General features: G+C 37.7%; 1 protein-coding gene across 7 annotated transcripts in view; it reads left to right on the top strand.

Moving 5' to 3' along the window:
• Positions 1-13,326, top strand: part of MAST4 (microtubule associated serine/threonine kinase family member 4) — a 277,213-nt gene that overhangs the window by 210,160 nt on the left and 53,727 nt on the right. For all 7 annotated transcript variants that reach the window (XM_041414724.1, XM_041414725.1, XM_041414729.1 and 4 more), the window contains 2 exons: positions 3,857-3,926; positions 7,726-7,804. In XM_041414724.1, coding sequence (XP_041270658.1) covers positions 3,857-3,926; positions 7,726-7,804 — 149 coding nt within the window. The remainder of the gene's footprint in view (positions 1-3,856; positions 3,927-7,725; positions 7,805-13,326) is intronic.

The following is a 13,326-nucleotide window of genomic DNA, read 5'->3' on the forward strand; positions in this document are numbered from 1 at the left end:
GAGGCCCCATAGTGTATTTTTGTGGTGAAGTATGGAAATGCTAAGAACTGGGATATAAAGCAGGGTTCTTTATGTCAGATTTTTAGAGAAAACTGAAGGAAAATAATGCAGTATATCAATTACCCTGACTACTGTCGTATGTAGAATTACACAAACAGATTTGCTAAAACAAAACTTTTTATTTAGCCTTTCTTTTTGAGTGCAGTAAATGGTTATGGAAATTTCAAATCATCTTCTACTAGTTTAAGGACAGGAGAAGAAACTCTTAAGTGGTAAGTTGCATGCAGATAGAAATTAAATCCTGTAAAAATAGCTCTCTCAGTATTAAATAGTGGTTGGAACATGTAGAGCTTTCTTGCAGATGGATTCAAGGATCATACAGACCTTCCTTGTCATAGCTGAGGCAAGTTTTTTGCTGGTTTCAGGTATAGTTAATCCAAATTTTTAAATAGCCTGAGCTCCTCACATGAAAATAATAGCCTGAGCTCTTCATTATTTGGAAGGCTCCTGCGGAAGTATTCAGACAGGTTATGCTGCCCAGCTGTATGTTCTGCTAGCTGGTGCTGTTTGTTATGGTAAGAAAGTCAGATCTTTAACTGCAGGTGAATGATGTCTTGTGTATTACTCAGTTCACAGTCAGGACTCATCACCATGTAAACTGACACAGAGGAATGTACAATGCATTGTTCTATTAATGGGACACTGATGTACTGTGGTACATTTTAAAAGAATTTGAACTGGGTTTGTCTTTCATCCATCAAGAATTTGGGATAACAATTATTATTAATTTGGTATTCCATCCATACTAAGAGATAGTCATCACATCTGAAACTCTTTGTTTTGTAGGTAGACAGCTATTAAAGTACATTAATAATATGCAGTGACTGTAATACGCATTTTAAAAAATATTGGAAAGATCTTCCCTCATTGGCAAAGACATAGGGTTTCTTGAAGCTATTTGCAAAACAATCACAGTTTAATTGTCTTGATAGGGTTTTCTTAACAATAGGTGCTTGCATGTGTGTTGTTATGAAGCAGAGTGTTGTTTTGTTACATTAATTGCCTATTCATTGTGTCTCCTAGAGGATGTTGGAGTTAATTATCTAATGTCTGACCACCAGTTCAGTTTACTTTACTAAATCAGACACTTGGGCAGTAATCTCAGTCACACAGAGATATTATAGGACTGAAACATACAATACAAGCAGATTTCAAAGAGCAGTAGGCTTTGACTCATCAGCAAGCGCTGTGCATATGGACAGAGAGGTAACTGGGACTGGGTTTTATTTTCAAGTCTCCCAGGTATTGACTTGCACATGGGTGAGTGAATGCCTTGATGGTTGGAGGTCACGTGTAGGACTCTGCTTACAACCTGTCTTGCTCCTCCGGAATACTACACGTTATAGCTGTAATAGCACTGGCTGTTTCTCCAGTCATTAAGGGTTTGTATTGTCATTCTTTGTTTCCAGGTTTTTCTGAGTTCTTGCAATTTCTAGATAAACCTTCAGGATTTAGTATGCAGGTATTGCATGTATGGCATTACCGGTCTTATTATTTTAAAAGCTGATTTACTATTGAAAGCAATGCTTGCATGTTGATTTCCTAATAACAGGATCTGATGCTCTTCCTGAGCAAGACTTTGACTTCTTAAGGTTTTGTCTGTGAGGAAGTGATCTGTGTTGATTCTAGCAATGTAGTTTGCAGCATTGTGACTCCACAAATCCAAATCGACACTGGTAGCTATAAAATTGCTGCATTATTTGATCACATTTTTTTCTTCTTTATGAAGTTTTTGTGTATATTTTAACTCATGGACATTAAGGTATGTCCTTGATGTGTGTTAAAGACATGTTTATATCCATATATAACTTCAGCTAGTGAAAAGAAAGGAATTGGTTTACAAAGCCCCATATTCTGATTTGTAAAACTGTTTCCTGTCAAAAGCTGTTTGTCTCACTGTGCTAAGGCTAATTTTGTGCTCTTCTGCCTGAGTTCAAGGTAGCTTCTTTGTTTTTTTTTTTTTACTTATCTGAGCCACAACACGCTCCAGATTACACCTGATTTTTTTTCTAGTGCAGCAGTTAAAGTTTGTGACCATGTTTAGTCTGCACAGTGTTACAATTTTTTTTTTTTAGTTTATCTTTGTTAAATAATTTCTGGTAGCAGAAAAAGAAATCCAGTTAGCTGGTAAATTGAATGAACTGTTGCTCTCAGTAATTTGGTCTTTACAGTTAATGCAGGATAAGAATAAATTTTTTTAGTCCCCAAGTAAAGATTGGAATCTGTGGCTTCAGATTCTCTCTGCTCCAGCCCATTCAGGGAATGAAAATCCTTGCCGCCTTAAAATTATTGAGGCCCTCAGAAGTGTCTGAAGGGTAATGAAGAAGTTGGAGTCTTGAGGCGATGCAGAGAATGTCGGAAGAACATAATTCTGCTATGATAGATTAATGGGTAAAAAAAATCTTGGAGCTATTGGCCAGTTAGAGTGGAATCCATGTCTCTTGAGGCTGTGGAATCAGCAGCTGCAAAAGCTGCTCAGCCCAGCTCAAAAAGCATCTTTCATCTCCTTCTAGATAAAACAGGGATGGGGGTAGTGTGGGCATGTGCGTTGATTGCTGTGTTTGCTACCTAATCACTCAATGATTATGCTTTCCCACATAGAATTAATGCGGTCTGTTATGGGCACCACTGTGATAAATGCAGTGTTAATTCAAATGTTTGAATAGCAGTCAAGGCCACTTGAAGCCCTTTAAGGACTCAGTTTTTTGTGCTGGCCTTTTCACACATAGGTAGTAATTTTCCCCTCAGAAATTTCATGTTGTTTCTACCTGGGTACGTAGGAGCTATTTTTTTATAAATTGCTCTTGTTTCAGTCTCATTTATGTCCAAAAATAAAATGCTATAACAAATGCATTCTTTTTTTTCTATTTTCATGTATTGCTGCTACAGTAATTTTAAAGAAAAGTTTAAGGAAAGATTGATTGTTGCATGTATGCTAGTACTACTTTAAATTGGATCCAGTTGGCATTTTGCGAGGTGGGGGTTGGGGAGGGGTCTCTTGGGTTTTTTATTTAGGGTTTTGGTTTTTTGTTTGTGTTTGGGGGTTTATTTTGTAGGTTTTTGTGTTATTTTAGAGGTCATTTTTATTCCTTCTAAAGAAAGGAATACAGTTTCTCTTCTAACTGTACAGGCAGAGGGGTGGAGGTGGCAGAAGCCGCTCTCAGCAGCCACTGCCTTTCTGTACTCATGTCCACAGGAGGTCAGGTGTTCTAGTAGAAAGGAGTAACAAACCCCAAAGTCGAAACCTGTTCACAAAATGCAGTTAAGGGTAAAAAAGTTCAGTTCACTGTGTTCTGTATGCTTGTTTGTTTTGGAGATGGAAAAAAATGAGCAGTAAGAAAAAAATGGTAAGGAAGCCTGTGGAAATGCTGTAGAGACTTTGCATATGGGCTAAATTTGTTTGATAATGATTTTTCTATCTTTCATTGTTTTGTATGATATTTTTAAAAAAAAACAATCTTTTTTGTGACATTAAAAACCTGTTCTTTCAAGCTACTGTACTGGTTTCTTTAAACAGTAATTATCAAATTATGTTGAGAATTTTCAAGTTAAAAGGCTGAATGAACAGTTCTCTATGAGTTACAAAATCCAGTCACTAAAATTCAGTATAAATGAAGCATGAATCAAAATAAGATTCTGTTTCAGAATTTATTTGCAGAGAGGCTGTGAAAGAAAAAATTCTGAAATTTGTTTCTAACCCACTGGAAATGTGTGTATTAATACATCTGAATGTTTTTCATGGCTTCTCTTCATCCCACCATCTAATAATAATTTTTTTGTATGTCATCTCCAACAGGAAATAGTCCTCAAGATAGCCCTAGGAATTTCTCTCCCAGTGCCTCAGCCCACTTTTCTTTTGCACGAAGGTAAGAGGTTGTTCGTAGTATTTAACACACATTTTGCATAGAGGAAATGGTGTTGTATGTGGATAGAAAAGGTGATTGCAAATACATCTGTCAGGTCTGTCAGAATAATGAGTATTAGGTCATTTATGTAAACCATTTTAAACCTCAGCGGCAACAAACTCCTGACTGTGCGATGCAATGCGAGCATATATTTGTGAATTTAAAAAAAACAGATTAATGATTTAATTGTAATGAATGTGATTCAGACATTATCATCTTACCTACTGAGATGTGGGAAAATTTTAAACTACTTGAAGGTTTCTTCCGATATTTTTTAATGATGTAAGAAGTGCGTTGCTTATAAGATCACTTTAATGCAGGTCCTGATTTTACTGACAGCAATAATACCATTACCATGCTTTGAATACCTGTCATTGACCTGTTTCAATATCTGTACCAATGTCTCTGAGACAATAAGCATTGTCACAGGAGTGTTGTGGGGATTAATTAATGTTAGTAGAATTTTTGAAGATCTAAAGTGAAGTGACTTATGAAGTAAACTATTATTAAATGAACCATAATCAAAATTGATAGCCTATCTTGGGAGACTGTCTGTTTGTGCCAGTGTGGTTCCCCATCACTTTGTCATCCTACTGCAAATAATGTGTTCATTAACTCTTAGTCTGTGAAGGTAAGCAGAGTTTATATGTTTAGGCAGGACTATATAGATATAAAAAATGAAATTGGAATGCTTAAGCAGTGTCAGGCATGTAACTGATGGTTTTGCACTGAGCTGTAACTTGCCTGTAAAGTTTTAGTTACTTTATTTTGAGAGATCAGTAAAGTAGCACACAAAAATTCTCAAAAGTAAGTGCAAGAAAATGGCTTAACTTTATTTTTAAAGCTGTGAAGGGGTAAAAGCTCGCATAATTTTTAAATCTGATTCTAGTTAATTTGTGACAGTAGATCTTGTCAGTTTTCTAGTATCACAATTTTCTTGTGATGCTGCTTTTTAAATTATCTTAAGAAAGTTGAATATTTCTTTTGTATCTGCTTCCTCTTGATAGTTTTCCTTTTGTCAGAGATACTATCTTTTCAGAGATTGCATTTGTTTGTGAGCATATTTTTAGAAAAATTCATTAAATCCAGGAATAGATTATAACGGAAAAAGCAGATGTGAAAGATCAAGCATTGCTTAGAAATACAGCAGCCGGGAAATAGTTTTTCTTCCCCACCCGTAATCAACAGAAAGTTTAAAACATACTTTTGCAAACCTTAGAATTCAGAATTAATGGAAAAAGGATTTGTTTTTCAGTGTTTCATTTGGATTTTGACCTCTCTAGAGCCCTGTAATGAGATTTAAATAGATGCTTTAACTGAAGGAAATTTCTCTGATTTAAAAATATCTCGCCACTTAAGGGGGATTCAAGAAACATTCAGAGCAATTTTCTTGGAAACTGATTTTGTTCTCTCTTTATATTGAAAATGCTTGGTGGCAATGGAGTTTAAAACTTCATTGATGCAACTCTTTTTCTTATGAGTTTGGTATGACTATTGTGGCTGTTTTCATATAAGTTGTGGTAGGATGGATTTTCATAGTAAAATGCACTGTTTGCTGAGAGCAGACTTCTGACTTTATGCTTTTTCTGTTATATTTTGTAAATTTAATAGGTATACAAAGGAGGAGGAGGACAAGGGTAATAGACCCTTGTTGACCCTAGGTTGAAGGAGCAGGGGCAAAGGTGTAGGGGTATTTTATCCACTGCCTTTTTTATCCACTGCCACTGAGTCAATGGGGATACCAAAAAGCTGGGACAGTGTGGGGAAGGGAGAAAGGCAAAGGAAATTATTTGCAGCCTTCTGTGAAGCTGCTTCCTTAGTGTAGCCACTTCTCATCAGGCACTGGCCATGCCATGCAGCAGCTGCAGGAAAGGGAGCCACCTCAAGGAGTTGGCCCTGTGCTGTGCTTCCAGCGGGTGGGCAGGGCTGGAGGTACCCTTCCCCAGCGCCTTGGGACCAAGCTGGAGAGTTACCTGCCTCTGCCCATGTCTGGTGGGGTGATCAGTTGATGAGTGCCCAGGAATAGCCTGTGCCTCTGGAAGTCAGCTCTGCTGTTGTACGTACAAGTCCAGCATCTACGAACCCGTGGGTAGGTAACAGACTGCCCTTTCTAGAGCTGCTGGAAAGTGAGTAAAGCCATACTTTAGGACAGAAGCAAGTGCTGTAGCAAGAGTCCAGGGGAAAATGCTGTAGGGGCTTTTTTCCTATAATCCCTTGTGAATGCCTCCGGTTCGCCCATGTTTGCCTCCCAGATATGGAGGTAACTTTCTGGGGTAGCCTGGATAGCCTGTCTGCACTCTTGAAAGCCTTTCTGTGTGATGCAAGTACCATGTTCACCTTGAGTTACTCAATTAATAAATACTTTATTTCTCACAGATGGAGGATACATGGGTCTCACCCATATTTAAATACTGCCTAAGTTCTTTCAATTGTGAGCAGCTAAGCCAGATAAAGAGAAAACTATTTTAGAATGGTGCTTTCATCTGGAGGTATCTCTTACATACCTGGGTGAAAATGAGAATGTAAAAGAATTAATTAAGAACATTAAGAATATGGCAGAGGTGGAAGTTTTTTCCAGAGTTCAGTATTTGATGCAATAAGCAGTCTCTAGCACATGTGCTCTTCATATTTTAATACTAATAATGTACTGTAGTTCCCTTTCTTAAGGAAAACTTTATATACATAAGCTTTATGTATACAAAGTCCCAGAGTTTTGATTGTAGTTTGAGGATGAATAAGTTGGTATATTGGAAAGAAGCAAGGGGTTTTTTAGACAATTAGCTTGAAGGAAGGGATCTGCATCAATATGTTTAAGATTCCTGATTTGACATGACTTCAGTTCTTCTAAAATACACTTCAATTAATCTTCAGTTCTTCAGATTTTCACTTTTTGTGTCAATCAGACTTAGGAGATGATCTTTGTAAACAGATCTTCAGTTCTCCTTTCCACACTGTCATACCGTTTGCTAATAAAAATTTGGCCTGTTTGTTATTTATGTATTATTTTGCCTTTTTTTAACACATTTGATTCAATTGTACTGCAGTCATGGGCATCGAAATGACAGGTAAAGTCTACCTTCTCAAAAATCCAAACACTTCTCTCATAGTTGGACTTTTGTTTGCCACTTTGAATGTTGAAGTTCCATGTTGTCTTTGTGTAGATCACCTCAGACAATGAAGAACATAAATTGTGTTTTGGTTATAATCTGTGTATTTATTTTATTTTTTATTCAGAGTAAGCATGATTTTTTCCTGAAGATTTGTTTTTCCTGATTCGTGTATGTAACATTTAACATTTAGGTTTGGTTTTACCTACTCATTATCCTGCTAGTTTGCTGATACCCTCTGCTGCTGCCATTGAAGAATGCACTACCCTTTTATATCAGTTAGAATGGTTATTCTGTGGCTCAGAGCACAGTGGTCTGCATTTGTTCACAAATTTTTTAATTTGCTTCTCATTCATTTTCATGTGATGGACCTAAAAGTTTTGAGCTTCTTGTCCTTTTCTGTTTGTGTTAGATACCAATTCTATGGACCTGTTACTTCTCTTTGTGGTTGTTTCATCTCATAGATTTTTAACTATATAGAAAACCACAATAAAAATAATTCATCCTTGGTGAATGCTTGTATACTGTTTGTTAAAACCTCTATTTATATCATGCTTTGGGGATGCAGTTTAACACAGTAATACTTCAACAGATGTTACTGCATTAGTATACTGCTGTGTTCGTTTGACTGACCTCCATATCTTAACTTCCAGGACTGATGGTCGCCGCTGGTCTTTGGCTTCTCTCCCTTCTTCTGGCTATGGTACAAATACACCCAGCTCAACTGTTTCTGTAAGTATCTGTTTTGCTGTGCTGATAGATGTCTTTTGCATCCTTTAGCTTCTCAAATGTAGCATGCTTCTCTTAAAAGACAATGTAGATTTTGTTGTGTTTGATAGACTTAGAACTAACATGTGATAGGAAACTGTTTTACTTTCCTGAAATAGAAGAAAACTTTACACTTTGCATAGAGATACTTTTTGGTAGTGAATGGTGTTCATAGCTGCTCCCTTTGATCTGCCTTATTTTAACCATATAATAGTTAGGTATCGAGTCTTAACTGAGGCTGCCTTGATGACAAGAAGAAGGAGAAACTGTCTATGGCATGCATGATTTATCTGTCCTGGGTTAGACTGCTGTCTTAGGATGAGATGAATCATGCATTAGCCTTTATTTTCCTTTGGCAATTGTGAGATGTTAGTGCGTGATAATGGGTTAGATACCTAGCCTTTCAGAAGGCTGTAATCAGAATAAAAAGAATCCTTTGGGACGCATAGCAGAATAAGTTTAACTTACTAATTTTTACCTTTTGGACCGTTGTTTCAGTGTGATTGTGGAGGTTTGAAAGAACAGCTGGGAATTAAATTCCAAATAGGCGACCCCCATTTTCCCCACCCTGCTCTAGTGAGAGGGGGATAAAGGCAGAGACTATGGGTTGAGATACCAGCAGAGACTATGGGGTTGAGGTGACAACAGAAAACCAACAGCTAAGAAGTAGGAAATGCACAGTAATGGCAACAATATTGATAACAAAATTTACAACAGAGAAGGTGCTTTACACACAAAAGGTGTTCAGCACCTCAGCCCAGTTCTGTGTGGCTGCTGAGACAAAGACAAGATGGCATTTGCTCTCTGCAGCTTGTGTTCCCCATCCCTGAGGCCAGAAAAAGAAACAAGGAGGGACAAATTCCCAAAAAAGCTGGATTGTCCTTGTCTTGCTGTCTGCCATTGGACTGCTGGGCTCAGCTGTCGTTGTCAGTATTCAGCTGGGCTTGGCTTGGCTCCCCTCAGCCTCGCTTCTGCCAGTCTTGTGTCAGCCCCACACTGTACCTGTGCATCTCATAGGCCACAGCAGTGCCTTGGATCCTGCTCCAGGACTTGGGAGCTAGCCATGGCAGAAATAACAGCCTCTGCTTTGTATATCTGCATATCTTTCTACTGGAGGGGAACGACTGTCTCATGTTACAACCTGGAGCAGAGCTCTTGGTTGTGGTAGTCACACCTAGAGGCTGTGGAGATAGAGCTGTAGAGAAAGCCTGCTTTGGGAATAACAAATAGTTGACATTTTGACAGAGCACATCACTGCAGTGGAAGTGGCGGTCTGTGTCGATCTATCTATGTCTGTTCAATGTTTCATGCCTTATATGCCTATAAAAGGTGTTTTACCTTTTATGAATAGCAGATTTTACTGAATAGGTAATAACTGATTTTTTTAAGTGTTTCTTTGACAATTAAAGTAGGCTTTCTTTTCCTACATCCAGTGGGTTTGTTCAGTTTCTCTTGTGAAACAATTGAGTTCCACGTTCTGTACAATGATGAAATATGACCATTTTGTATTATGATCAACTCTTACTTTTTGTTTGTCCACAGAGATTTCTGGAAGGACAGTTCTATCTGTCTTAAACCATACTGAGTAATTTCTTATATCTTAAGAACTTTTCTCTAAAGCACTAATTTTGACCTCTGCTTTCTTTTCTGTGTAGATGCTACTTTTGCCAAGTAAATTCCTTGGTTTCACATTAATTCCGTAAGCAGTTTTCGTTAGGGCATGTTTGTATAGCTCTTAGTGGAAGTAGATCAGATATGCTGTGCTCTTCACCTAAAATATGTTGACATAAAGGAATTTATATCAAATAAAGGAATTCCCACAGAAACACTGTCACTGTTGCAAGAAACGGACTTGTGTTAGAAAGGAGATTAAAAGCTGTGTCAAAATCAGATCAAAATACAGTTTTAATTTTCTGTCCATATTAATTTCTTTGATATGGAATTCTATGGAATATGATATTTCTTCAGTTTTAAAATTGTAATTCTAATTAAAATACTTTCTCCCCCACTTAAGTTCACTAGCTGCTGTAGGCATCCTGGAATGTAGAGCAGTTTTACATGGTGTTTGTGTTTGCTGTTCATACAGTTATGGACTTAGCTGTCTTAACTTCATTGTTATACATTATTGTTGACCTACCCCATGATTATTTCTGACTAGAATATATAAATAATAACATACTTATATGTCTTCCCTACCATTGAGAAAACAGTTTCTTTCTTGTGGAAATAAACCTTTTTCCCCAATAACTACATTCAAATTTTATTGAAGAAAGAAGCAGTAGAGAATTCATGCCATAAATATCAGCGGTGTCCCAGTCTTAAGAGTAAGGGATCACACAAGATTAGTAAATACTTGTGGTCGAAAGAAATTACAGAAGTCAAATGATCCACAAAAACTCACTAAGACACACTTGGCATAGAAATTGGTGTATTAGTCTCTGACTTGCTATATAAGCACATGTCAGTGGGTTTTGCATAAAGGGGTGAGGTGGGGAAGGGAAAAAAAAATAAGGAAAAGGGGGGGTGAGGGTGGAGGAAGAGACACCAGTCCTGGTTCCAGTATTAGTCCAGCTGCTGAGATATCTCAGGATCTTGGGGATGCCTGAGGCTTGTTGGGGAGATACCACTTTATAGAGAAGCTGTTGCCACCCTGAAGGTGGGTTTCTTACTTTCTGTGCAAATTAGTGATCACTCACAGTCCAGTCTTTCAGGTCCTTGTGGAAATCGGCCAGAGGTCTTCGGGGGTCTTTGGCAGTCTTGATTCCTCCCTGTGCATTCTTCTCCACCTCATTTCTCCGTTTGTGCTGTACTGAGCTGTGCTTATCTCCAGGAGGTAGATCAAAGAAAAGTGCTGTCCTACCTCCATATGGCCCCTTGTCCAGTCACATCTTGTTCTTTCTCACAGCATGTTATTGCCAAGTCCTTGGCTGTTGTTACCCAAAGTCGTTGGTGCCACAGCCACCCTGCTACTGGTGTTTGAGACAAACACATTAGCCTTTATGGTTTTGGCTTCTGCAGTATCTCATGGTTAGTTTCTTGTTCTGTTTTGCCCGAGAATTTGCTATTGCTGATAAGCCTTGCAAAAGCACTTGGATAGCCTTTGGATTCTAAATCTAGCGACTGTTTCTTCACTTCTTAGAGATGTTTTTCATTTTCTTCTTTTACCCTCTGGATGATAGATGTGAATCACAGAATCAAAACTAGAAGTGTACCCATCTAATTGATTTCACATACTTTTTCAGAATATGGAAGAGCGAGGACAGTTCAGCCTCCTCCTCCACATTATTACTTATTCTTAGAGGAAATGAGAGACCAAGTCATACAACACTGTAAATGTACATATGGAGCACTCCCTTTTCAGTGATGAATAAATAAAATTCACATAAATCTAGACATCTATCAACCAGCCAGCAGAAAGAGTTTTTACACATCACAATAGAGCACAACTTTGTTCTTCACAAGCACGTGAAAGTCAAAGTAGAGACCAAAGTGTCTGTAGTTACCACAGTTATGCTGAGGTGAATGTAGCTCACTGTTTGTTATCCTGTTTTTTTTTGTTTGCTTGTTTGTTTTTGTAATATTGAAAGTAGTGATGGGATGGATAGAATTACCTATGTAACGGAAGGTTGTGGGTTTAGAAATGGTGCAAGTATCACATATACTGGTTATCACAACAAAATTAAAATACCTTCTGCTTGATTGTTCAGTTGGAAAGAAGCTGTTGGTGTATCTTATTCTAGCACAGCAGGATCGAATCTTGGCAGTTAGACAATGCAGTTGAGATTATTGTGTCTTCTAGGAGAGCAAACCTTATAAAAGTGATGAACGGAGACAAGCTGTATATTTTTCAAACCTGCATTTCTGTTTCAGAAGAATATTTCTGTTTCCATAATGCACTACAGTTGAACATATTGAAAATATTTAATCTCTTGTGTGATTTTTGGCGCATTATTTGTAGAATGCCAGGAGAACGATTTTGTTCAAGAATTTTGCTGTAAGAATTTGGATTTTTACTGAAATAAGAATTTAGATTACCAAAAAAATGTACTTTGTGCCTGTGATGATCCTGATAGAACTGAAAGTGGTTAGCATTAGGAAGATCCTCTCTTCAGTCATGTTGAATCTAAACTCTGTTGCACCTTATATGAGGAGAAGTGTGATAAGAGTTATTTTCCAACTGATCTTCCCATAATTCCCTGAAACCAAAGAAATAGAGAATGATTTTAGAGGAATAGCCATCTGTGATTCTCTGTATTGGGAAAATTCTCCTATGCTACAGCATCTTTTATTTTGCAGAGCATGGCTGTGGTATAACCAGTAAACTGCAACTAACTGCTATAATGTGAGATAAGAAAGAACTTGCCTTACCTATGCTGTGTGCTGAATTATGCATGGTAATGTGCTAAGGCAGAATTTCATGCATGACTTACTGTAACTCAACAAGTTACTACCTATCTGATGAGCTGTGGTAAATTCTTGATGTGCATGCCTTTTAGCCCACAGCAAAGCGAGGTAACACAGTCTTGCAAACTTCAGCTTGCTCTGATGTGGTGCAGCATTCCCATGTAGACTAGTCCTTCTTAGCCTTTTCTGCCAGTGGGTTTTATTCTTTTTTGCTTTAGGAGACAACTTCATGGAATCTAGTGTGATAAGAAAACTTTTCTTTTGCTTCTAAGAGTTAGGATATTAGTCTGTACCACACAAGTTGCCAGGAGATTAAAAAGACTTCCTAGTTTCTGTGCTTACCAGCCTGATTATTACCTGCTGACCTTAACAATGCAGGGGCAATATTTGTACAGTACAAAAGTTTCCCTCACTAGAAATGATGTAACAAAGAAATTCTTTACTGTGTTTGCCTCCATTAAAAGAGTACGGAGGTGGGGGCCTTGGTGTTCAATATGAGAAGTCTGATAAGCAGTAATGGGCACATGTAAATTGGTACACAGAAGAAATTAATTTTGTTGAGAAATACAGCTGAAGACTGAAGAGCTCCAGAAAGATATCCAAGTTTTTCAACTTCTTCCCTTCTGCGGGTAAAATATAGGAAATGTCTGCATGGTACTAAGCAGCTTTGTGCAGTTGTACAAGAATATTTATGAATCAGCTGACTTGGAAACTGATTTTGGTAGCAGAAACAGTAGAACATTTCTCTGTGTTTGTCAGTCCACATTAGCAAGACTGGTTGTTAATGATTTGAACTGTGTATGTGTTCTTTAACAAGGGTACCAGATCCAGGTTCATGGGGAAGTTCAAAGTTCTACCTCAAAGCATCTAACATGGCTCAGGTAGAGCTGTATAAAAACCCTTAAAATACATTGTATAGTCATTTGGACTGCTTATGTAATCAGCTCTGTACATGAAGCGTTGCAAGGGTGGTTATTGTGGTAGCACTGCCATTTTCATACCTGTCCATATCTTCCAGTTTTATACTAAATGGATGGTTTTATTTTTTTGTTCCATTAACTTTTTGTCAGCCATGTAACCAG

This window comes from Onychostruthus taczanowskii, unplaced genomic scaffold (assembly GCF_017590055.1).
Source record: "Onychostruthus taczanowskii isolate IOZ18803 unplaced genomic scaffold, ASM1759005v1 scaffold46, whole genome shotgun sequence".
Taxonomy (NCBI): Eukaryota; Metazoa; Chordata; class Aves; order Passeriformes; family Passeridae; genus Onychostruthus; species Onychostruthus taczanowskii.